The 23,340-nt window shown below is 40.0% G+C and overlaps 1 protein-coding gene across 8 annotated transcripts in view; it reads left to right on the top strand.

Annotated features, from left to right (window-relative positions):
* The window catches only part of BCKDHB (branched chain keto acid dehydrogenase E1 subunit beta), a 295,919-nt gene that overhangs the window by 106,229 nt on the left and 166,350 nt on the right, over positions 1 to 23,340 (top strand). For 6 of the 8 annotated variants that reach the window (XR_002093308.2, XM_019496836.2, XM_059731479.1 and 3 more), the window contains one exon: positions 4,890 to 5,000. The exons of 1 other annotated variant lie outside the window; for it this stretch is intronic. Coding sequence is in view for 6 of the 7 variants with exons in the window: in XM_019496836.2 (XP_019352381.1) it covers positions 4,890 to 5,000 (111 nt within the window). In the remaining variant the exon portion in view is untranslated. Of the gene's footprint in view, positions 1 to 4,889; positions 5,001 to 16,481; positions 21,373 to 23,340 lie in introns of those variants that run through there. One more of the 8 variants, XM_019496838.2, reaches the window with a different exon arrangement.

Raw genomic sequence — 23,340 nt, forward strand, 5'->3', positions numbered from 1 at the left:
CCGATGGCAGGCTATTCCAGACCTTGGGGGCTCGGACAGTAAAGAAATTCTTCCTTACGTCCAGCCTGAAATGGTCTTGCAGGAGTTTATAACCATTCGACCTCGTCATCCCTTGGGGCACTCTGGTGAACAAACGTTCCCCCAGATACCGGTGGTCACCCCTGATAAACTTATAGGTGGCCATCAGATCACCCTTGAACCTGCGCTTTTCCAGGCTAAAGAGCCTCATAGATCTCAGCCTGTCATCGTAAGGTCTGTTTTTCTGACCTCTGATCATGCGCGTGGCTCTTCTCTGGACTCTCTCAAGCTTCTCCACATCCTTTTTGAATTGTGGGGCTCAAAACTGGACGCAGTGCTCCAGCTGCGGCCTCACCAAGGGATTTGCTTGAGAAGCATCTATGGATGCAAGTCAGCGTTTTGGTTGCTTTACTAGCCGCAGTATCGCATTGCAGGCTCATGTTCATCTTGTGGTCAATGATGACCCCCAAGTCTTTTTCTTCTGTAGTGCTAGCCAGCTTAGCACTGCCAAACCTATAAGGTTGCTGCAGGTTTTTCCTCCCAAGGTGGAAAACCTTGCATTTTTCAGTGTTAAACACCATCAGATTCTCGTCCGCCCATTCGCTGAGTCTGTCCAGATCAGCCTGGATCGTGCTTCTGTCTTCTGGTGTGGATGCTTTGCCCCAAAGTTTGGTGTAATCGGTGAACTTGGCCAGTCCGCTTCTGACTCCAGTGTCCACATCATTAATGAAGATGTTGAACAATATGGGTCCAAGGACAGAGCCTTGGGGGACCCCACTGGTCACAGGGCACCATGATGATTGACTTCTGTCAATTACTACCCTCTGGGTCCGACCACGGAGCCAATTTTCCAGCCAGCGGATTGTGGTGGACCCAAGGCCACAATTGGCCAGTTTTGCCAAGAGGTGATCATGGGATACCAGATCAAAGGCTTTTTTGAAGTCAAGATATATGACATCAATCTCTTCCCCCTTGTCCAGGTGATAGGTCTCCTGGTCATAGAAGCAAATGAGATTGGTCAAGTAAGACCTACCCGCAACAAACCTGTGCTGGCTATCCCTCAGGATGTTGGTGTCAGCCAGTCCATTAAGGATGGCCTCTTTAATAAACTTTCCTAAGATCTTGCCTGGGATAGAAGTCAGGCTGATGGGCCTAAAAATAAAGTCTTGTTTTCACATCACAACCCTCGTCAAGATGCTACCAGCAGCTAACTAGCTGCTTTGGGCACAAACTGTAGTGCTCAGCCAATAGCTGTGGCTATCACAGAGTTAATGTAATACTCCACCCATTCATTTTGTTGAGTAGACAGAAGTGGTAGCCTTCTAGGAGGCTGCATGGCATGCACTCTGTCTCCAGGAGTACTCCTTTTCTAGTGAAGAAAACAGCTTCCTCACTTAAAATATGCACTGCAGTTTTGGGAGGGCTGATTTTGGTGGAAAAGATGAACATTGTATGTGAAAAAATATGATACGTGCATATACACACAAGCATGTACTTCAGTGTTCTCAGACTGATGTGGTTGCTTGGGAAACAGTGTTTAATGTCTTTTGACCCTGAGGTCTCAGTATCTGCTCATATACTTTCACTTGAGAGAAGAAGTATAGGAGGACAGCCAGTATTTTCATCATCTTTTGTGTCCCTGGGAAAGGTTCCAGGAGAGGATGGCATAATTTCCATCACTAAAATACAGTATTAGTTCAGTCTGCTTCTCTTTAGGGAAACTGTGATCTCTATAGCTCTAAACAATGGTGTTTTGTATTCTCTTGGCATGCATGATCATATCTAATAGCCCCGTTATGACACTGTATTGGAAGAAAATCAAAGCTGCCTTCATGCTTTTGACCATATTTTTATGTTCATCAACATGATAAGATTGCTTTATTTCTCTCTGGAACAGGAGAAATATATTCCCTTTCTAGACTGCTAGGTAAAAAATTTCTCTAAGGTAAAATAGACAAAGCCTAGTAATACTCTGTTTAAATCAAAAACTGTATTGACAACGTTCACAGTGCTGTGACATTGGAAATAAAAGGTAAGGAAAAAGGTTGCTTATAGCAATACCTTGAAAGGTACCTCTCAGGATTAGAGTAATAAACACTTCAGATATTCTTGCTGTATAATATTGTGGAGAGCAGCTGGTCTTTGACAGCGTGTCAGAACTTTTAAGAGTAGCATCTCCGTTGAGCCTTCCAGAATGCAGTCCAAATAGAGAGCCTGAAAGCTCTGAATAATTATTAATAATAATAATATATAATTTTCTTTAACGCTCTGAATATTCAGAAGTGTTTTGCAAACTTCCACCGATCTGCATAACACCCCGTGAAGGAGGTAGGTAAGTACGCATCTTTATTTACACATAAGAAAACAGAGAGGCCATAGTGTGCAAAATATGATTATTTCACTTTTGAAACATCACCGGAGACCTCTTTTGTTCCAGCCATTGATCTTTCTAAAATATAGAGCAAAAATATTATTGTTTTCTGCTTTCCTGTTGAAGCACTTCTGTTGATTTGTCTTTAAAATTCACCTTTCCTCCCCCTGCACTAAATCATTTTATCCATAATCTTTAATGTTCATGGTTTAGTATAAACAAATGCCCTAAATGGAATTTAATTATGTTTCCCAGGTGCCTGATTAAGAATTACTGTTTAAGCAAATGCTGCTTTAGGTGTTCCTGATACATGTGAAATTCATTTGGTATCTTAAATTATCACACTTTTAATTCATTCTAAAGAACACATATATTAGAGAAATATATCCTTAGGCATTTCTATATATGCAGACATAGTAAAAGTTAAAAATTGGCAGGGTGGACAAAGTGAGGATATAGCTGGAGGTACAGATATACCAGTCTTGTGATAGAGGCACTGGGCTGTGGATTTGGGGCATCTGGGTTCAATTTCCATATGTCACATGTTACTGTTTTGTCTCTGTTTTTTGTTTGTTTGTTTGTTTTTTTTTGTTTTGCTTGAATACTTTAGCCTTTTCTTCCTTCCTTTCATTCAGCTGTCTAGTCTGTAAACCCTCTAAAGCTGAGACTCTTTGCACAATGGGTTTGCCTTACACAATGGGTCTTTGATGTTCATTTTGTCCCTAGATATGACTGTAGAAAGCTGTGTACAATAACACATTATCTTCTAGCTATCTTTTGGAAAGGATAAGCAAGGACCAGAAATGATTATTACCATTGGTGTATCTAGTTTGCACAAGTACTTGTTTTTTGCACTCCAGTCTTCAAGATGCATCTTTATAGGTAGCCATCCATCTTTCCCACAGTAAATGGGTAAGAGTTCAAGTTGAAAGTACGCATTATCAAAGCTGGAATTGCTCTTCAGACTATCAGCAGCAAGGGGAAAAAGCCAAATGCCTGGCTGTGGTAGAAAGTGAGCAAATCCTAGTTTATCCACAAGTAAAGAACTAGATAATTCTCTTCAATAGTTATTCTGAGGTAATTCTCTTCAATAGTTCTCACGCAAACTGCTCAGGTAAGATTGAGAAATTTAGTAGATGTCATTAATCAGCTGATGGCAGGTGAGAACTTGCATCTAAATAGCACATATTCTGCACTTATGTAACCAGCATGCCAGACATCATCTTCTCTATCTGCAAAGCTTTTGAATGTGATAATCATTTCATACATTTGGTTAATATTGTGTGTGCAGTCACGCTACACAGCTTGCAGTGTTAGATAATACATGATGCATGGAGTTTGTAGGAAAATATTTAGTTACCTGTTAAGCCATTTTTATGCTACTGTAAAAGAAAAGGGAAAAGAAAGCTGTCCTAGAAAGTTCATGGCCAACCTCTGCCTTCATTTATCCTTCAAACTGCTGCCTTCCTGGTTAGGAGAAAATTGTTTTGCAAGAATCAGGTAGAGGTTTTAGAAATCTTTTGGTTTTCAAATTTATGTAACTTTTACAACTTAAGAAGTCTTCCCCATCATTCTGTCCTATAACCATATACTTTGTGGATGGTGATGTGTACATTACAAATAATTAATCCCAGCCAATGCTGCTTTGGTAGTTTTTACCAGCATCAGAACATTTGTTAGTGACCATAATATTGGTCATATAAAAAGCTATACATATATATTAAAAGATTTTGTTGGCAGGACTAGAAGATGAATTATAATATTCAGTGTTGTATTTTACCATTATAGTGTTGAACAATTCTCTTTTTTAATAGCATACTCAATATGTAAAGGATGTCAGAAGATGGAAGCTGCAAGAACCTCTTTAAAAATATACTATTAGACAGATTTCTGCTCTGGATAATGAATAATCTATTTTTCATCAATCAAAACTAGCTACAGTTCATTTCCATATGGAGGAAGGATTCTGTTTACTAAATGTTACAGCCATAGTCATGCTAAGATTTGAAATTAATCAAAGTCTGAAAGTTTGCATTGGTGTAGCAGGTTGGCAGGTAGACATTTTACTTGCTCAGTTAAGTCAATTGCACTCTCATTTTGGATGAAGAGAACTTTAGGCCTTGACAGTGCTTTTGTTACTTCTTAATCTAGGCATAATTTAACACTTTAAAAACAGTAAATGGATTGAGTCAACCTTATTATTTTACAGTGATATTTACCAGAAATTAAATAAATTGTCTCTGTTGAATAAAAATTCTAAGTTTTTATTGCTTAGTACTTGTCAGTTGTTTTTGAGAGGTATTTATTAGTTTTTTAACACAGGATTGAAGTAATGAAAAAAATGCTTGCTGAATAACTAGTCTGTTAATTTCAAACATTGCTGTTACAAGATAAAATAACATTAAACTATTCCCTGTCTGAGATTTGTATAACTGGGTAAATTTTAAGCATCACAATAATATTTCAGAGATCCAATTTGTGAATTACCTTGCCTTTTCAGGTGCATGTAATCAAAGAGGTAGCAACCATGGCTCAGGAAAAGCTTGGTGTGTCCTGTGAAATAATTGATCTGAAGACTATTTTGCCTTGGGATACTGAGACTGTTTGCAAGGTAGGAAGATAATTCTTTTTAAAAACAACACAGGAAGATATACCCGTGAACATGAACAGCAGTTTAATATTGAGAAAAATATGGCTGCACTATGCTGGTTGCAGGTGCATGGTGGGAGAGCTCATGTAGCGCACTGAGGGAGCATCTGTGCAGCCTAGGGGGCCTATGGCTTGCCCTGGAGTGGCTTACAGATATGTGGCCGCCCACTGATGAGAACCACAGGGCATTTGGCCCTCATCTATTTTGAAACTGGACAGCCTTGGTTTAGCTAACAAAATAAAGTGCTTGAAAATCAATTTTTCCCTCCATGTTTTTGGCTTTTCTCCATCCTCTTCTGGCATCCACAGTTCTGAGGAATTTACCTGAATAATATATTTTTAAATCTTATGATCTTTAAAATTTTTTGCTTGCACTTTTTGTTCTTGCCCAGAGGGCAGGACTGTGCATCTGGGGAGCCAGGAGCTAGGTTCCAGGTGCCCCACTTGGCAGGGGAGCTTATGTGGCAGCAAAAGTTCAATGTACCTTGGAGTGCAGAGGGGGAATCCACATGTTGTTGTATGGCTCAGAGGGGCCTGTGGCCCACACAGATGTGGTTCCACACTGCTGAGAAGTTGGAGCGCCCTATAGAGGCTGTAGAGTATTAAGGAAAATGGACTTTTTTGGTACAAATTACAGTAGTTTTGTTTTTTCACTTAATTGTCCTTTTCTCTTTTGCTTTGAGGGTTGGCACAATGGACGTGTGTTTTCTGTGCATGTCTGAGTAGTGTTGAAAACATTAAGAATGAAAAAAAATAGGTTCTAAGGTGCCTTCCTACCCTACTTTCTGCTTGACTTCAGACTAACATGGTTAACCAACTCTTTCCACATGCTCTTAGCAGTCTCAGAAATTTCGTTTTTAGCTAAAACCTCATTCTCATATCAATCTGAAGGTGAACTTGTCTGGAGATTTTGGGCCACTTCCATTAATCTGTATTTTAAATATGCCTGTAAAGAAAGTACATACTACAAAATCATATAGTAACTGTTTCAACTGTAGAGGAAAGGGAGCCATCACAGGGAAGACTGGTTCTGGCCTATTGTGGTGGTGGTGGTCTTGATGAGTTTCTGTGAGCAGTCAGACTTTGGGAGTGCTGCAAAGCTTTAACTGATGCTGGCACTTTGCAATAATAAAAAAGGCAGTGGTCACATTCTCAAGACTGTTCAGGTGTCAAGCTGGAAAATAACATTTAAAAATTAGTTCTATAATTAGCAGGGTGGAAAAAAATTAAATCTGGCCAACATTTTACTAACACTAATGTTTTTGCTATTAATACTGAATGGAAAATAGAGACAGATGAAAAACTTCACGCAAAGGGAAAAATATTTGAAAAAATATTTTTACATGAACTTTTGTTCTTTGCTGTACAAAAGCTGGTTCAGCAGTTTTCTATTTTTAAGGATGGGATTTTTAAAAAAATGTGTTTCTAAAAGTATTAATATAAAACTTCTACCTATAGTATTCTGTAGTACTGGGCTTCTCTACTTCCCACAGGCTACTGGTGGCCTGCTTAAAAATCTCAGTCTTTGATTTGTAGAGATTTTTTTTATGATTAAAAAAGCTTGTGATATCAGATGATTTAGCTATACTTTACGTTATTGTTCAGTGTACATTTTGATATGCATATTTTCATAGCATCTGTATAATATGTGCTTGCATAATGTTACTTTAAATTGCCAATTGCTCAAATTAAGAGCGAGACCTTATAAAGGGGGATAAGGCAAAATGCCATGTTTATTGATTACATGAAGCAGATACATAAGCTTGGACACAGTAGTCATACAAACAGACATACACAAGCATACATACAAGCAGACAAAACCACTCCAGTAAGATGTTATAGTTACCAACAGAAGTTACTCAATGTCAGCACTGAATGGCTGGGTCCAGGCTTATTGAGGATGATAGGAGCAGGGGAAGAACAGACATGCCTGTGCTCCATGAGGTTGTAGAGAGTGGATTCTGCATCTCACTTTTATAGCGATTTCAAGTCTTTGTTCAGCATTGGGGGTTTTTCATGCTCAGTCTTTAATTAGAGGTAGTTTCTTCTGGTTAGCTCAACTTGAAGTAATTCCAGTAAAGTTGGTATCTCAGAGTTGTTCTTTCAATCTTGATCTCTGCCTTGAAGCATTGTGTAGTTCAAATGGCAGGATATGCAAAACTCCTTCTTCTTACTGTCTTCTGTGCACCTGATCACAGACAAGTTCTTCAGCCATCCATTAATTAGCTTAATTAGTTTACCGTCTGGTAACATATGATGATGCCTTGTTGCTTACACAATCAATTAAATCTTCTTCTGTTTTCATGCAAATAGTTACCATTCTTTCACCATTCACCGTCTCACACAGACACTCACGTACACAGGGCATGCGGAGTTCATCTAATCATGTCAAGCAGAGAACAAGCACAAAATGGACTTTTAGTTGTTCATAAATGACAGAGGTTTATCAATTCAATACTATTATCATTTAAGCATAATAAATAATAGCTAAAAATTCATGCTACAATAATATAGCACTGGTGTAGCAATAGTTGGGTGAGAGAAGATAGTGTAGGAGGAGGTAGTTGTCTGTATTAGTCTGAAGTCAGGCAGGATTGATTTGTACCATTCAATCCTGGGAGAGGTTAACAGTTGGCAGTGGGGGGAAGGGTTGGCGAGTCTGCAGGCAGCAGTAGACATCTGTCCAGGGATGCAGGGGAGCAGGGAGATAAATTACCTAGTCAGAATGGGGGGAGGTAGGAAAAGAGTAGCCCCAGGTTTGGAGCAAGCAGATCAGTGTTCCCAGCCCCAGGGCTGCTTCCTGGACCTTTATACAAGTTGGGTTAGATTGGAAATGGATTAGCCTGATCTACATAATGCACTTCCTTAGATCAGTGGTGCTCAACCTTTTGGTACAGTGGGCCAAATTAGTGACATGGAGCCCCGGGCCACCTCCCCTTAAACTGCTGCCACCTCCCTTCATCCCACTGCCTCCTGGGACCCTACACCACGTCTCTCGGCCCCACACTGCTGTTTCCTGCCAGCTTTTGTGTGCCCGGATTGAGCTCCAGGACACAGATGCATGCTGATCCAGCATGTTATCCAGCCTGTGGGGCTCCCCACAGGTCCAGAAATCTGGCAGCTAGGGAGCGGCAAATTTTCAGACCCGTGGGGATTCCTGCAGCCCAGATGGCATGGCTCTACAGGCTGGATCTGGCCTGTGAGCTGGAACTTGGGCATCCCTCCTTAGGTGAACTTAGATTAAGCCAACTTGTTTTTCCCAATCTAAACTCCCTGAACATATGTATAGTTCAGCTGCTCAACCTAACTGCACTTAGAACAACCTAACTACAGTTACTAAGTGTAGCATCTGTACATTCACCTAGTATTGTGGGAAATCTGTATTTCCATTAGGAAACAGGGTATTATGATTTCATCTAACCTATGAAGTTCAGATGTAGCGGGGCTGGAGTTCACTGTAGGGAAAACATGTTTGTGCTTAGAATCCACTAGAACACTTCACTTGTCACTTGATGTGAATAGATTCATGAATTTGAATTCAGAGATTCAGCCCAATTCAGCGGCCAAATCTCTGCTGAATCGAATCAGGTACTGAAGCTTCGCACAGCCCCACTGGATACATAACTAATTTGATCACTGTGCTCAGTGAATAGCCATCCATGCCTCAGGCTAGTTGGGACATCAAGTACATTCCTTATGGGTCTGCCCTGGTTCTGGTGTTTAAGGGTATTTATACACATACTTTTTTGTCCTGCAATGCACTGGAGATCTGCCACTTTGGAGGAAACTTGATTATAGATTGATTCATAAACTGCAAGGCTGGAAGGGACCTTGGAAGATCACCAGGTCCAGCCCCCTGCACCAGGCGGGAAAGACAACTGGGGTCAGGTGGCCCCAGCAAGGTGACTGTCCATGCTTCTCTTGAAGATATCCAGGGTAGGTGATTGCGTGACCTCTGGACGGAGCCTATTCCAGAGTCTAGACACCCTGGCTGTGAAGAAGTTTTTCCTAATGTTAAGCCTCAAACGGTTTTCCGGGAATTTATGGCCATTACTCCGGGTTATCCCTAGGGGTGCCCTGGTGAAAGTTTAACAAGCTCTCAATGTATGCCCCTTTATGTAGTGTTAAGCCACTATCAAGTCCCCCCGTCTTCTCTTTTTCAGGCTGAAGAGTCCCAGGTCCCTCAGCCTAACCTCGTATGGCTTGTCGTGCAAGTCTCTGATCATATGGGTGGCCATTCTCTTGACTCTTTTGAGCTTTACCACGTCCTTGTTGAAGTGTGGCGCCCAGTATGGGACACAGTACTCCAGCTGTGGTCTCACCAATTCTGGGTAGAGCAGAAGAATCACTTCCCTAGTTTTGCTGGAGATGCATCAATTGATGCATACCAGGGTATTATTTGTGCTGTTGGTTAGACTATCACACTGCCAGCTCATATTCATGCTGTGGTCTATTATTACCCCCAGGTCCCTTTCATTTGTGGTGCTGGTCAGCTTGACGTTGCCAAGCCTGTAGGTGTGTAGAAGGTTTTCATCCCCCAGATGGAGCACTTTACATTTCTCAACGTTGAACTTCATTTGATTCCAATCCGCCCAACTTGCTAGCCTGTTTATGTCCACCTGTATCTGCAGTCTATCTTCAAGCGTGACCACACTTCCCCACAATTTGGTGTCATCTGTGAATTTGGCCAGTGAGCTCTTCACCCCTGCATCTGAACGAAGTTTAGTGTTTGTTTGCAGAGTGCTTTGTCTAACTTGTTCATATCTTTTCCTGATGTGAACAGTTTAAATGAAAGGTGCTGAGTTGTAGCTGTCAATATAAATGGGAGCATTGGCTGCAGCTTCTGTTTCTTTGTGCCTTTTAATATAGCCCTCATAAATCCCTTGCTGTCCACCCTAGGATGTAAAGTTCATCTGTTTCTCAACCAAGTAATTTTCCTCTTTAAAGGCTTTAGCTGTTACACTAGCAAAACAGTGCAACTTGCTGAAAGAATGGTTGATTAAGTCTGTGTTATTGGATTGGATTCTTATAGAAATACAACCTGGATAAAAATGTGGTTGTACATAGGAAACCTTACGTATTTCAGAGAACTTTGCCTTTTATGATTGGAAAACTTCCGTGGTGGAACAGTCATGTATTTTGCATGACTGTCTTGCGTTAGCTTACAATGCTTAGTTACAAATAGGTCTTCTCAAGTAGTTTTTAAATTAAATTTGCATCCTGGATTTCTTTTAAGTGAATCATGAATGAAAAATAGTAACGACAAGCCCTTTTTTGATAACACTGCATACTGAACTTTACCGTCAAGAACATTCCCACTGAAATTATGTATCTGCAAATGTGCATAGTTGTATCTGGGAGCAGCAGGTCTGGTTATGTTTGCGGAATTATTCCCATGTGCCTAAGGAACCAAATAGGATCAGTTTTGTAGGAAAGTGTTAAAATATCTTCTGTTTTTATTACATTTCTAAATTCTACTTTCTGGCCTCTAGTAAGCAAGCAATATTAAAACTTAAAAAAAAATGTTTTACTTGTTATGATTAAATAGCAGAAAGAGCTGAACCTATGGAAAGTGATAAAGACTGGAAAATAAGAATTTTAGTAAGCTGACTTTTCAATAAAGTTAAATATTATTTGTAGTTGTATTGAAAGATAAATGCCGGAAGACAGTAACTTTTAATTATTTCAGAAAGTTGACTAATGCTAAAGTGAAAGGTCTGCATTTTTTAGGATAAAAAAATTACAGGATATATGTATACATTTTAAAGTGTTTGCATTAATGGGCTTCATGCTATGTTACTACTTAACGTAGTCATAACAGGTCTGAAGTTAAACTGGGAGTGAGCAATTCCTGTGTAAAAATCTCTACAAATATTGCCTGCTAAAATTAAATTACCAATATCAGTAAGGATTTGAAGAAAACCTGAGAAGTACTTGGATAAAGGAATCTAAGTACTGTTCTGCCTGATGATTGTGAAGTGCTTTGAATGAGCTGTTCTAAGGGACAGGTACATAGCCCAGTACCCAACCCGAGATGGCCAGATGCTTTGAGAGGAGGAGGAGGGAAAAAATGTCCTTAAAAAGAGCAGCAACAAATCTACTCCAAGAGACTGCTTCAGTCCAAGAAATAGTAAGAGAAAAGGTATAAACAGCAGCTTCTCTACATCTCAAACCAGAAAATAACCAGACAAGAATTAAATTAATCCTAGAACAATCCGATGTCACCTACAAGTGTCATCCATAATTATGTCTTTTATTTCCCCAAAGCCTATGTAAGTTGAATTCATGCAACAAGTCCTGAACGTTAATAGATTTCAAACTAAATAGGTCAGTAAGCTAATATAAGATATACATTTTGGAGAGTTATTTAAATGTAAATGTTTGCATACTTGCATTTTAATACTTTGTTTATTCCCTCATTCATTTCCAATCCCTTTAGGATTTGGCATTAACAATTGAGAGACAAAAATTGTAATGCTCATGAGTGAAAAGTTCCTGGTTCTATATGTCTGAATTATTATTATGAGTAACACGCTTTTCATGCATTTATTTGCACTAGCAGTATCAACAGTGTCATTTTGCACTTCTGATTGAAGACCTTGTATATTAACCTGATGAAGGAATAATGCTATTTAAAGAGTATATACAGTTGGCAATGGGTATTTTATCAGTTCAGCAATTTCTACAACAAAGCTGCCTAAAAATCTGATAGAACAGTTTTTCTTGAAAAATAAAACTTGGTAGAAAATTATTAATAGTTATGAATTTTATATAAATACCATACAGCTATCCAAATACAGTAACTTTTTTTCAAAACCCATGACTGGACTTAAATGCTAAGTATAGGAAGAAGGCCACATATCTGGCTGTTCTGTAGCCAATTAGCATAGATCTGCTTGTGTGAAACTGCCCTAAGCATAGCATTCCCTTTGCAGAGGGTCAGGTTTGGTGGTAGAGGGATGCCATAGCAGCTCTTGTGCCATCTTGTTGATCCCCACTTTGGTATATTGAATGTAACCTGAGGAAAAAGGGGGCATACCATAATGTCCCTGTATTTTCTCAATTCCTGGATCCCAGTATAGCGTACAACAGGCTGTTTGCAAATAGGCTAATGTAACTGTAACTTATAGGTATATATAGTTTTAACTATAAGATTATTTTAAAATAATTTTGTCCTGCATAGTTTCCTGAACTGTACCAAACTCAGCTCAGACATAGTCAAGGATAGGGTCCTGTATCTTTGAAGTATAATTAATTTCAGTCTTTTTAATAGAGACAGGCATGGCTTTTGTGACACTGTGATATCTTCTTTGTTCCTGTTTTTGACTTTCCTGAAAAAGTAATTCAAGGCTCAATAAAGGAATTTAGTATCTTTGATCTGACCTTTCTGCATAGCATAAAAATGACATGTTTCACTTGTAAGTACGTGTTAACTACATGGGCAAACTAAGCAAAGTATAGGCTTCCCATTCTTGCTTCTGCTTATGTGCCCTATGACTACAGCTGCAGTTTGAAAGTCCCCATCAATTGTAATAGAAGACATGGAAGGACCTGTTTGTACCTAATGACCTAGTGCTCATTGATAGATGGTATAAAGAACTTACTGTTTTATGGAGCCATAGATATTTGTTATTGTTATATTGTATTTCATATGCTTAATAGTCAAAGACTTATTCTAGGAATTCTTTCTTTTACAAAAATATTGTTTTGGGGTCTATAATAATAATTATTATTGGTCAAGTGTATATTAGTTGCATAAGTTTATAGTCAGTATAAGGTGGGCTTTGTTACTGGAAGCACTACACAAATCTAGGAATACTTTGGTGGAGGAATTTGGGAATAAAAAGCTCTGGTGGGGGAAATGGGAATTAAAAATTAGTGTTTTGGAGACAAGCAGTAATCTGTTTAAAATGTTTCTTTCTTTTAGAATAGATGAGTAGGTAATCCACATTTTGAAAAGCTGTTTCTATTTAAACTTTGTTATAGTGATTAAAAAAAATCACTTTTCATGCAGCTATACTTTGCCACAACCACTAGAGGCCTCTTTTACACCAAGTAAAATGACTCATTTTATAAGACTTTTCATTTTCTGGTTACTGTCTTATGAAATTAGAACCCTGAATGTAATATTTTCCTAAAATAATTCAGATAATATTGCTGGCCAACTCATTGGTTTAATTCTGGAAAATGTTGGCATTTGCCATTTGGGCCATAAAGCAATGGTGAAAAGTTTACTTGGAACAGGGTGTATCAATGCATATCAATCTGGAATCTGGACCATAATTAAAAGCTTCCCTCCTTTCTTGGGATTTCTTGGGAGGATAAATGTGAGAACAATGACTGTCTAATCAGGTAAACTCCTTCCAGGCCAAAGGAAATCAAATATTCAGTCTGTAGAAAACCCTGTTGACAGAAGCAAAAAAGCTGGACTGCTGCTTTTTTACCCAATTACATACTAATAAGACTTCTCATGAGAAAAATGTGTACTCTCTTTATATACAGTGGAGAGATAAAGTGCCTTAATGTATGTAGACACACAGAGAAAGTATGTTGCTTTGATCTATGCCTAATCATTATGGTAATATGAATTTGGCTTTTTTGGTTTCTGAACAAAGGCACTCATCAGTTGTACAGCCTGCAAATAGTAAGTTTACAGTAATGGCTCACTTCATGATTTGACCCAATTAATTTATAACTATCTTTTACTCTAAGAAGCTTTTCAAAGAGTAAAAAATAACATAAACTGGTATAGATTCTTACTTAGATTTGAAGGTCTCATAAAATCATAGGGTTGAAAGGGACCTCAGGGGTCTGGCCCACTCCTCTGCCTCAGTGCAGTTCCTCAATCATTCCTGACCAATTCTTTCCAAGGCCTCTCTCTTGAATGCCTCTACTGAAGGTCATCACACAACTTCCCTGGGTAGCTTAATCTACTTCTTTGAACAGTAAAGAAGCTTTTCTGACATCAAATCTAAATCTACTTTGCTGCAATTTAAAGCCATTGCTTTGTGTCCTTCCCCCCTACCCTATCTCTTAGTTGCTTATAAATCTAAGAATACAGGCTTTTTTTAAAGCAATATTTTAAGAACTGTGTGACAGTGCACCTTTGGGTGCCTGTCACTTTGAGGGCAGAGTCAGGCAGCTATCAGGTGCCTGATGTTGGCAGCCATTTTTAGAATAAGGGATATATAAAGGCTGTGGTTTGCTGCTGCCAGCCCAGGCAGAAACATCACCTGGCTGAGCTGCAGCAGGAACATCAGAAGGTAAGAGCAGGATGCTCCTGGTCCTGGGTATGACCTAAAACTTCACCCTGCTGGGGATGGGTAGCCTGGTGGGGCTCCTAGTGGTGTGGGAGCCCCCAGGAAATGCCAGGGTAGTTACCACCCCGATGAAAGGTGGGTCAGGGCACCTTAACCCCTAGCCCCCACAACTCAGTGGGTATGAGGGCCAGGCATGGCTATGGCCACCTGAGCCCTACAGGGTGTAAGACCCCAGTAGAGGAGTGGGGCCAGGCATGGCTGTGGCCACCTGAGCCCACAGGGGAGTAAGACTCTGGAGGCCCCAGGTTGGGGATAGTTGTGTCACCCTGTGGGGCGGGGGGCATTGTGTAGCCTGAGAGAGGGAGCAGTTGTGAAGGCCTTGAGATGGCAGAGCTGTGTAGCACAAAGTAAGGTTGAATGGGAGTAGGCCTGAAGGGCTGTACATGATGGGGGCTGAGTAGGGTCAAATGGGGAGCAGGCCTGAAGGGCAGCACAAGGGCCAGCCCCATGAGTAGCTGATTGTGAGGATGATGATAAAACCCCAGAGTGGGGTGTGGTGTAGAGGCCCTAGGGTGAGCATAGTGTGAACCCCATGTGTGGGGAAGAGGCCAAGGTATGTCAGTGGATGTCTGCGGCCGTAGTTTGGGCCAGAAGCTGAGTGGGGGGGCTCAGCCAGAGAGTTAGAGGTGAGTCCTGACCCTCCACCTCAAGGAGGCTGTGTGTGGGTTGAAAGAAAGACCTAAAGGTTGAGCACAATGACCTGCTGCTCCAGGGAGGGAGTGAGAGGCCCTGTGAGACCCTGGAGCACCAGTCGTGGTGTGGATTGTGAACATCATGTAGATGCCATCTGTGAGGCTTGGGATGCAGTACAGGTGTGTTTGCAGCTGCATACATAGGCCCAGGAGAACAGGGACACCAAAGGGCAGCCTTTCACATAATTAAGACACCAATTATTAAACAACAAGGCATGGCAAGTGAGAGAGGTAGGCAGTTAGCCCAGAAATAGGTGGGCGGGCCAACTTCTGATTGGCTCTGGGAAGGCCCCTTGTTACAAACTAAAATTGTAGCGTTTGCACATTTTGTTTGAATGATATACTAAATTTAAGAGAGATGTCTTTGAACTCAAATACTAAGTTTAGTTCATGGGTAGAAAACTTTAGTCTCAAGAATGCTTTTCTTTTTCTTTCTCCTAATGCTTATTGACATAGAAAGTTATTTTCTCAAACTGTAATGCTGTTCTTGATGCTAAGAATATATTTTTTTTATTATCTGAATTTTCTACTAGTTTTTTAGTTAGGGTTGAGTTGCTGTTCTTGGGGGCTTCCTATTTCAAACAGTATTTCCCCTTTCATGCTAGACTGAACTAATTTTTGTCCTTACTCTACTCAAGGTGGGGGCTATCACCTAACATTTAAAGAGTCTCCATCCCTTCAAGAAGTCAATGAATTGGATATCTTATTATATCCAATATGGTTTCCTTCTTAGAGACCTGTTGGAAAATCTGCAATGGAGCAGCCCCAATAGAAGGGCCCGCTTGGTGCCACTATATGGCAAAGTCGGAGGCCGGGGGCCAAGCTCTGGTACAGTGGATCCCAGCTGAGACCGGGCTCCAAATAGACCTACCTGCAGGGATGAGGCAGATGGACAGGGAGCAATGAATGCCATTGCTATGGCGCTTTATTAGCTTATGCGTCATCCCACTGGGTGGTTGCCCGGTGAATGATGTCAGATAGCTGTGACAAGCTGGGAAATTTAAAGAGGAGACAGACCTGGCAGGGCAAGGGGAGCAAGAGATGGGGAATGCCAATAGAAGCCCAGTAGGCCCATGCTTTCCCTTAGGAAAGGGCCCTAGGAGGAAGAGCTGGGGCAAAGAAGGGACTAGGGAGTCCCTAGCTGAGCTGGGGAAGTGAGGAGGTTACAGAAAAGCCCCTAACTGGAAGGCAGGCAGGCAGGCGAGCTGAGCTCAACAGATCTGCCTGTCCTGAATTAAGGTCAGGAGGTATCCTAAGCCCAAGAGAGATACCTGTAAGGAGTTGTACTTGAGAAGGGCAGCCTGGTTTGTCCAGAGGGACACTTTATTATTTTTATTTTGATTATTTCCTGAGCTGAATGGGGACTGGGACATCACACCATGAGTAACCTCATGGGACACCATTGACTCCTCCTTTTCTTTATTATAACAGCTAAGGTGTGGCCGAATGAGAGGTGTCCCTCCCATGGGAGATGTACCCTTCATGGAAGTTGGTCCCGTGACATACTCACATCATGGAGGATGGTCCCATGGCAAAATCTAAAAACCAAAAATGCCATCAGTTTTTCTTGAGACGGGACTGAAGTTATCACTGTTGACTGTTGGATGTCTTTTGCCTTTAAGCACTGGTTTTATGTATTTTTATCCATCTCCCTTCTCTCACAGATAATCAAAAAGTTAAACATGGCACAAGCCAAACTCATCTTAATTATCCTGACCTCTGCAACTTCCCATAAAAACAATTATAATCTCATTTTGATTCAATATCTTCTGCTTCAATCCAGGAGTAAATTGCCATGCAACCCCCCATTTTTTTCTAATATGTTACGAAGAACAAGTTGTTATTTTAGTTTCCATCTATGATTAATTATGAATCATCTCCTAGTCCTTTATCATACTATATATACAGTTAGTCTTTGCAGTAACATGCATGTTTAGTACTTAATACTAGCAGACAGAGTATATGAATAAGGCACATACGAGAATGCTCAGAATCAAGAGAAAAGGTTCATACAAGAGCCACCTTACTTTTCAAAATGGCCTTACTGTGATATTTCTCCATTGCCTTCTAAAATACAGAACATATTAGTCTATTTCTTGCACATCAGACAGACTGGGTTATATCTAAGTTCTCAGTTTTAGTGTCCAAGTTCTCATTTTTGGCTGACACATCTGCCAAGCATCCACCATTCAATGATTTTCCAGTGGTCATCCCTTTGGGAAAAATATTTCCAAAAACCATCTCCCACAATTATCATCCCAGTAGGGAAACCTAGCCTTTCTCAAGACTTGCATCTATTTCTTTTTAAATGGGATATTCTATTTGAACTAATGGCTGCATCCTTCTTTCTGTTTACTTCTCTGAAGAAAGTTTTGTCTCTGGCAATTACTTCAGGTTGCTGGAGTGGGTGAATGCCATGCCATAATGGAGGTATTCCTGAGATCATGTATACAATTTCTCTCTAAGATTTGTCTCAAAGTTTCATATTAACAACATTTTACTTACTTGTCTTCTTTCCAAAGCCGCTTACAAAAAAAGTAGAATGGAGACTGTACACCCTGGATGTATGTAAAGCTCTGTTGTATTATCTCAGCAGAAGTAGGCACTTCAGGACACCCCTAACATTCCTTATAACTTATCCTGAGATGATCAAAGACAAATTTATATCAAATTGGACTATCCAGCTGGATATCATAATTTATCTGTGTTCTCGATGATTGGAAAATTGTTTCTAGGAAAGATGTTAGCTCATTTAGCAAGATCACTTCCTACTTTTTGTAGCTTCCCATATAATTCAAGCTATCTGTAACGTAGAAACATGGTCATTTGTTCATACATTCTTCAAAGCATTTGGCACTTACGGAAGCTTTAAAAAATGTTGCAGAATTTGGCAAATTTTTGCAACATTAGCCATTTACTCAGCCTCTTTGAACCTACCCCTGGCTAAAGCTCCTGCTTAGGAGTCACCAAGAATCAAATATGTATAAAGGCTATCACAAAAGAAGAGAAAAAAGGTACTTCTGTGTACAGTAACTGGTGTTCCTTGAAATGTACAGTCTATATGCATATTCTATGAACTGCTCTCCATCCTCACTACTTCGGAGTTCTCTCAGTTTGGACTCCTGAAGTGGTCCAAGAATTGGTCTCAGCCCCTTTATGCCCTGGACTGGAAGCACGAGGACTTTGTGATAAAAAGTATTCTTCACAAGCTGAATTTGTGTATGTGTCTGTGGGTGTGCATGCATGCATGTCTGTATAAAATATTTACTGTTCCTTTATAACTCAGAAAACTATTTTTCCTAGAGAACATGGTTTCAGGCAATGTGTAGTTTCCTTTATTGCCCTAGAATGGATTGCTTTCAAGCACTGGAAAGGTTAGATTGAGTGGATTTTCTCTATTCCTGAATTTTGAATGATACAGGCTTGATTCAAATCCTCTTGAAGTCAATGGAATAATTCCCATGAACTGCACTGATCTTTGGAGCAGATCCTTTTTAAGAATCTATAGTTGTAGAGATGATTTATATTAAAATGTCTCTCACTGAAACTGAATTCAAGATCAGAATTGAAAAATCTCAATTCATCTTGCCCATCCTAATATTTTACGTACTCAGTTTTCCTCTGTCTCAACCCAGACACATCCTTTAAAGGTAAAAGTTATAGCAACGAAGTGAGGCTGAAAATGTGTAGCTGAACTTAGATCAGTGTTAATTCTGTCAACAATTAAAATCAGTTTAGCATTTTCATATGACTCTGGTTGGCTATGACTTTGTGATATGTAGTGTGACAAAGCTGTATTAGATACTGCGCATAAATGTTTTTAGTTATTTCTTTGGTTTGTCACTACCAAAATCTGGGCAAACTAAGCTGATGTTATGTATGTCTCGTTAATTCAGATCTGGACTATATGGTTATGATGAGTTTGAAAACAGAATTTGCAAATTATAGTGATCTCTTAATGCAGAATAGTTCACAACTTTATTCTGTTTTCTTTGAGCAAGAAATTAAGAATTTGATCATTCAGACCTCTTAATACAGGAGACCCTCGCCATTTGTAGTGGATATGTTCTAGAGATCCCTGCAAATGGGGAAATCTGCAAATACTGTACTGCATTGTCTGTGTTGAAAACTTGTTCAGGCTTGTAACCCTTTTCCTTGATGATTTTAAGAAGCTATAGGGGATAATCCCACACTGTTTCGTGGTCTGCTGATGCTAATTTTCCCTCATCAACTTCACATTATGTAGGCTGTGCCTCTTTTTAAGTTTCTCAAATCACCCCTAACTTGTGGAGCACAGTAACAAAATGTCATCATGCTACATGGGGAGAGAGCATGGGTTGGCACAGCACACCACAAATATTTGAAACCGCGAATCACAAATGCACAAATAGCAAGGGTTTCCTGTATTGCTAAAAATGTTCAGCCAAAAGTTAGCACTGGGCACTTTGCTCTTCCTTTGCTTTTCTTTAGAGAAATTTTTCTGTAGAATTCACAATCCTACTGAACTCAAGAATATAAATAATTACTAATCTAAAAAAATGTCTACACTTTCACAAGAGGACCACCGCTAAGAAGATAGAAAAACCTATGAGAGGTAAGAGATGGTTATCTGTGTTAATCTAAAATTGGGCAAGAAGTAGGGCACCTTACAGACTGATCGCTTTAGAGAGGCATGAGCTTTTATAAGCCATGTACAGTTACTTGGTTTCTCCAGGGAGAGTTGCTGCTTTCCAAGGAGAAACCATGACTGTACAGATGTTCAGGATTTTTCTCCCAGACTGAAAATGGACAGTTGAGAAAAATAAGCTGGGAACAACCAGGGTTAAATGACTTCCAGAGAGTTTTCTCCTGGGAGAGCTAATTTCTGTACACATTCTTTTCTGAGAGAAGCCACAGCACAGTCCTCCAACATTCTAGGGTGCTTGGCTCCTATTCTCTCCACCAGAGGGAGACTGTTTCAGGTGGCTGCTCCAGATGAACAGGGAACAGAACAACCCCCCTTGTAATCTCCACATTATGCTACAGGGAGATGCAAGCAATCTGGGTTAACCAGTCAGAGCTATCCTATGTGCTGCTGGTATTCTATTTTTAGCCAGACTGAGGGAGTCTTCAGTGCATGCTGAGATGTATGCACAGGATCCCCCTGGTTGTGTAGTGTCAACACTGCAAGGTCTCTGCTCTTCAGCGCTTCATCATCCAAATGTCTGTTCAGGCATCTCTAGGTAAGATTTTCTACCAGAAGAATAAACCTGGGAGAATTCTCTTGGATTATTTAAAGCTGTGTAGGCAGTCATGGGTAACAACCTTTTCCACATCAGATGTTATGAATGTCTAGATCATTTTTCTCTGAGCCTGTTAGTTTCTAAGGTACTTATCTGTCCTACCATCTGCTGTATTAGACTTGGGGAAATATAAGGGAGGGACATGGCCAAATGCAATCCAGTAAGGGAAAATCTTGAGTATTTCCTCTATCATAAAGATTTTTATTTACCCATTTGCTATTTGGGAACGTTTTGTTGACCATTTTTACAAGCCATTCTTTGAAGAATCTCAGAGTTGGAGTAACCATGAGAATAAGCTACTGATGTTAAAATGTGACCAGTGCTTCTTAAACAATAACCCTATGTGACAGCCTCTTGGCATATAATAAGTAACTGTGTATTGCTGGCCCATGGACATGACGTGCCAATTCCCTTTAGCTTACCTCACTTTATTTGGTTGTGAGTAATGGAAAACCAAGCATAGAAATCCTGTCATGTCTCTGTTGTTGTATTCTTCAACTGCACGCCTAAGGCTTGAGCCATATAGGTGCAGAAGAAGTGTCTCAGAATTAGAATTACGTATGTCTTGGCAGAAGAACAGTAGCCAATGGCCATTTGACATTCTGCTTCTAAGGTTTCTCAGCAAATCCAATGCTTGTTCCCATAAAATGCTATTAAAGCTATACCATTTGTGCTATTATAGTTAAAGACATCACTGTTTCCATGATCAATTCCTATTTTTGGCCTAATGATAGGGTTTCAAAAAACATGCTTTAGGTTGATGCTTGGCTTACAAGAGCAGAGTAGTCTAGAAATACTTGTTATAAGTAGATTGTTACTTTTAAGCCAGGAGAATGCAGAATATTCTTAATAGTTTGATTCAGATAATTGTTTGCATTTCTATAACTTGGATGATTTTATGAGTGGAAACCTTGTGGCCCATTAATATATTTCTGGCTGATTTAGGCTAAAAAATTGTGAAGTGCTTATATGGAAATCAGGTTTTTACATATGTACATTATTTTACCACCCCCTAATAAACATTTCAGATGAGTTTTTAACATGCAGACTTTCAGGACTGTTCTTTTGCAGATTTGGGCTAAGTATAGACAGTCAAAAAGCCTGAGGCTGAATCAGTTCAGTCTTTGCTGTTTAGTCTAAGATGCAGAGATTAAATTGAGAAAAATCTGGATGCACATTCATTTTTGATTCGGGAAATGCAGCCACATGCCTGCAGTGGCTCAGGCCAGAAGCCAGGGGGTGCTAGAGCATGTAGCCAGCAAGGGTTGTGTGTTCACTTTCTCTTGCTGCTGCCCCAAAGTCTCTGGGATTTGCAGTCCAGAATCACAGCAGCAGGACTCTGCAGCGTTGCTCATCACTTCTTCCTGCTTCCAGGTACCTCTGGGATTTGTAGTCCACAGTTGCAGCCAGCAGCTCTGTACTTTGGGGGGGGGAGGTTGAAGGGGGTTTAACACCCCTTGCTGACCCCAGACGGGGTTTGCCTCGGGGGGGGGGAGGGGCAGTCCCTGCATTCCCTCCTTTTCCCCCTCCCCGCCAGCCCTTCTGTGCTGGAGCAAACAGCACAACCCAGCCCAGTCCAGAGCTGGAAAGCATGCTGGGGGACTCTAGTTTAACTTGAACGAGGGAAGGGGCCTGGGACGGAAGTTTCATAAAACCGACTTGACTTAAATCAGTTAAGTCTGATACTACATACAACTGGCTTTATCTTAAACTAGTTTCAGTCATTTTGAGACTGGTTTATATGTAATGAACCAGTCTGTTCTGTTACAGGTTTAAACCAGTTTCTGATGTCTTACATCGGTTTATACGTAACTTCTGTCCCTAACCATATTGACAACTTGTGTGAGACCAGTATAATTAGGAATATACCTGAGTTCATGGAGTAGTATACATCTGTATATAGGCCCTATTTCTGTTAGTGAATATTCCAAGGGTTATGTAATCTGTGGGAAAAGAGAATGGCCCTCCACATTGGTAATATAGTGTATTAATTGACAGCAATAAGAGAAGTATTTATATAACGTAACTTAACAGTGCTGAGCCTATAGTAAAAACTCTATTTTATTTTAAGGTAGTTGAATTTTTTTCTTTTTCCATTTGTACTGGAACTAGTGGAAAATTATGAATATAATTTTTCTTGGATGACAAATGACAGATTTTCTAGCAATAGATATAGCAATTAGAACAATGGAGTTTTGATTTGGCCTTTGCATGCTACATCAAGAAAAAGCCATATGACTTCCATACTGACATAGTTGTAGTGATTTTCTGGACCAGTTTGGAAGGTCATTATGTGAATAAAGGTGTTGCAGGAAAAACTGGGGAAGTTTATCTCTGATATTCATTTTTAATTTTTCTTGTTCTAATTTCATCCCATTAGTTCAATTTAATCTATTTTAGTCTGTGCAAAAGAATCTCCCTCTGCTTGGATCTTCTTTAAATGTATGTAGAAGTTTATCATGTCCCTCTCTCATAGTCTACACATGGTCAGATGTATGTTTTTGTTCCAACTGTTCTAGTACTTTTCTCATTAGTTAGGATTCACAGAAGACTAACCTTTGCTATGTTAGAAGACCATTCACTTTGATAACCCTATCATAGAGCACAGTCTGATTTTTAGAATACTTTAATTACATTTTTGCACTAAGGTCATAGTGCTTTGAAATTTTGTCTGTTTTTTGTTGTATTGCTGCTTAGTAGCACTAGCATTTTTTTAGTTTAATGCAAGGTTTTCCTTTGTATGAATGTGTACAGGTACATGAGGGGTGTTAATGTTCCTTAGTAGTTGAACTTGGAGATCTTTAATCTTAGCAGTGTAGGGCACAGTGGAGTACCATCTGTCATTGTTCTCCTTGCCCAAGGGATAAATTATGGTGCAAGTTTCCTGCCTATCAGTTCCTGAGAAAGGGTGCTTTGTTGGTTTATGATTTGAGATGTACAACTGTGTGAAGCCCTTTTTAGAGATTCTTTCTGTTTTTTCCTAAACTTGCCCTTTTTCTCTCAGATTA

Source organism: Alligator mississippiensis, chromosome 1 (genome assembly GCF_030867095.1).
Source record: "Alligator mississippiensis isolate rAllMis1 chromosome 1, rAllMis1, whole genome shotgun sequence".
In the NCBI taxonomy this organism is placed as follows: domain Eukaryota; kingdom Metazoa; phylum Chordata; order Crocodylia; family Alligatoridae; genus Alligator; species Alligator mississippiensis.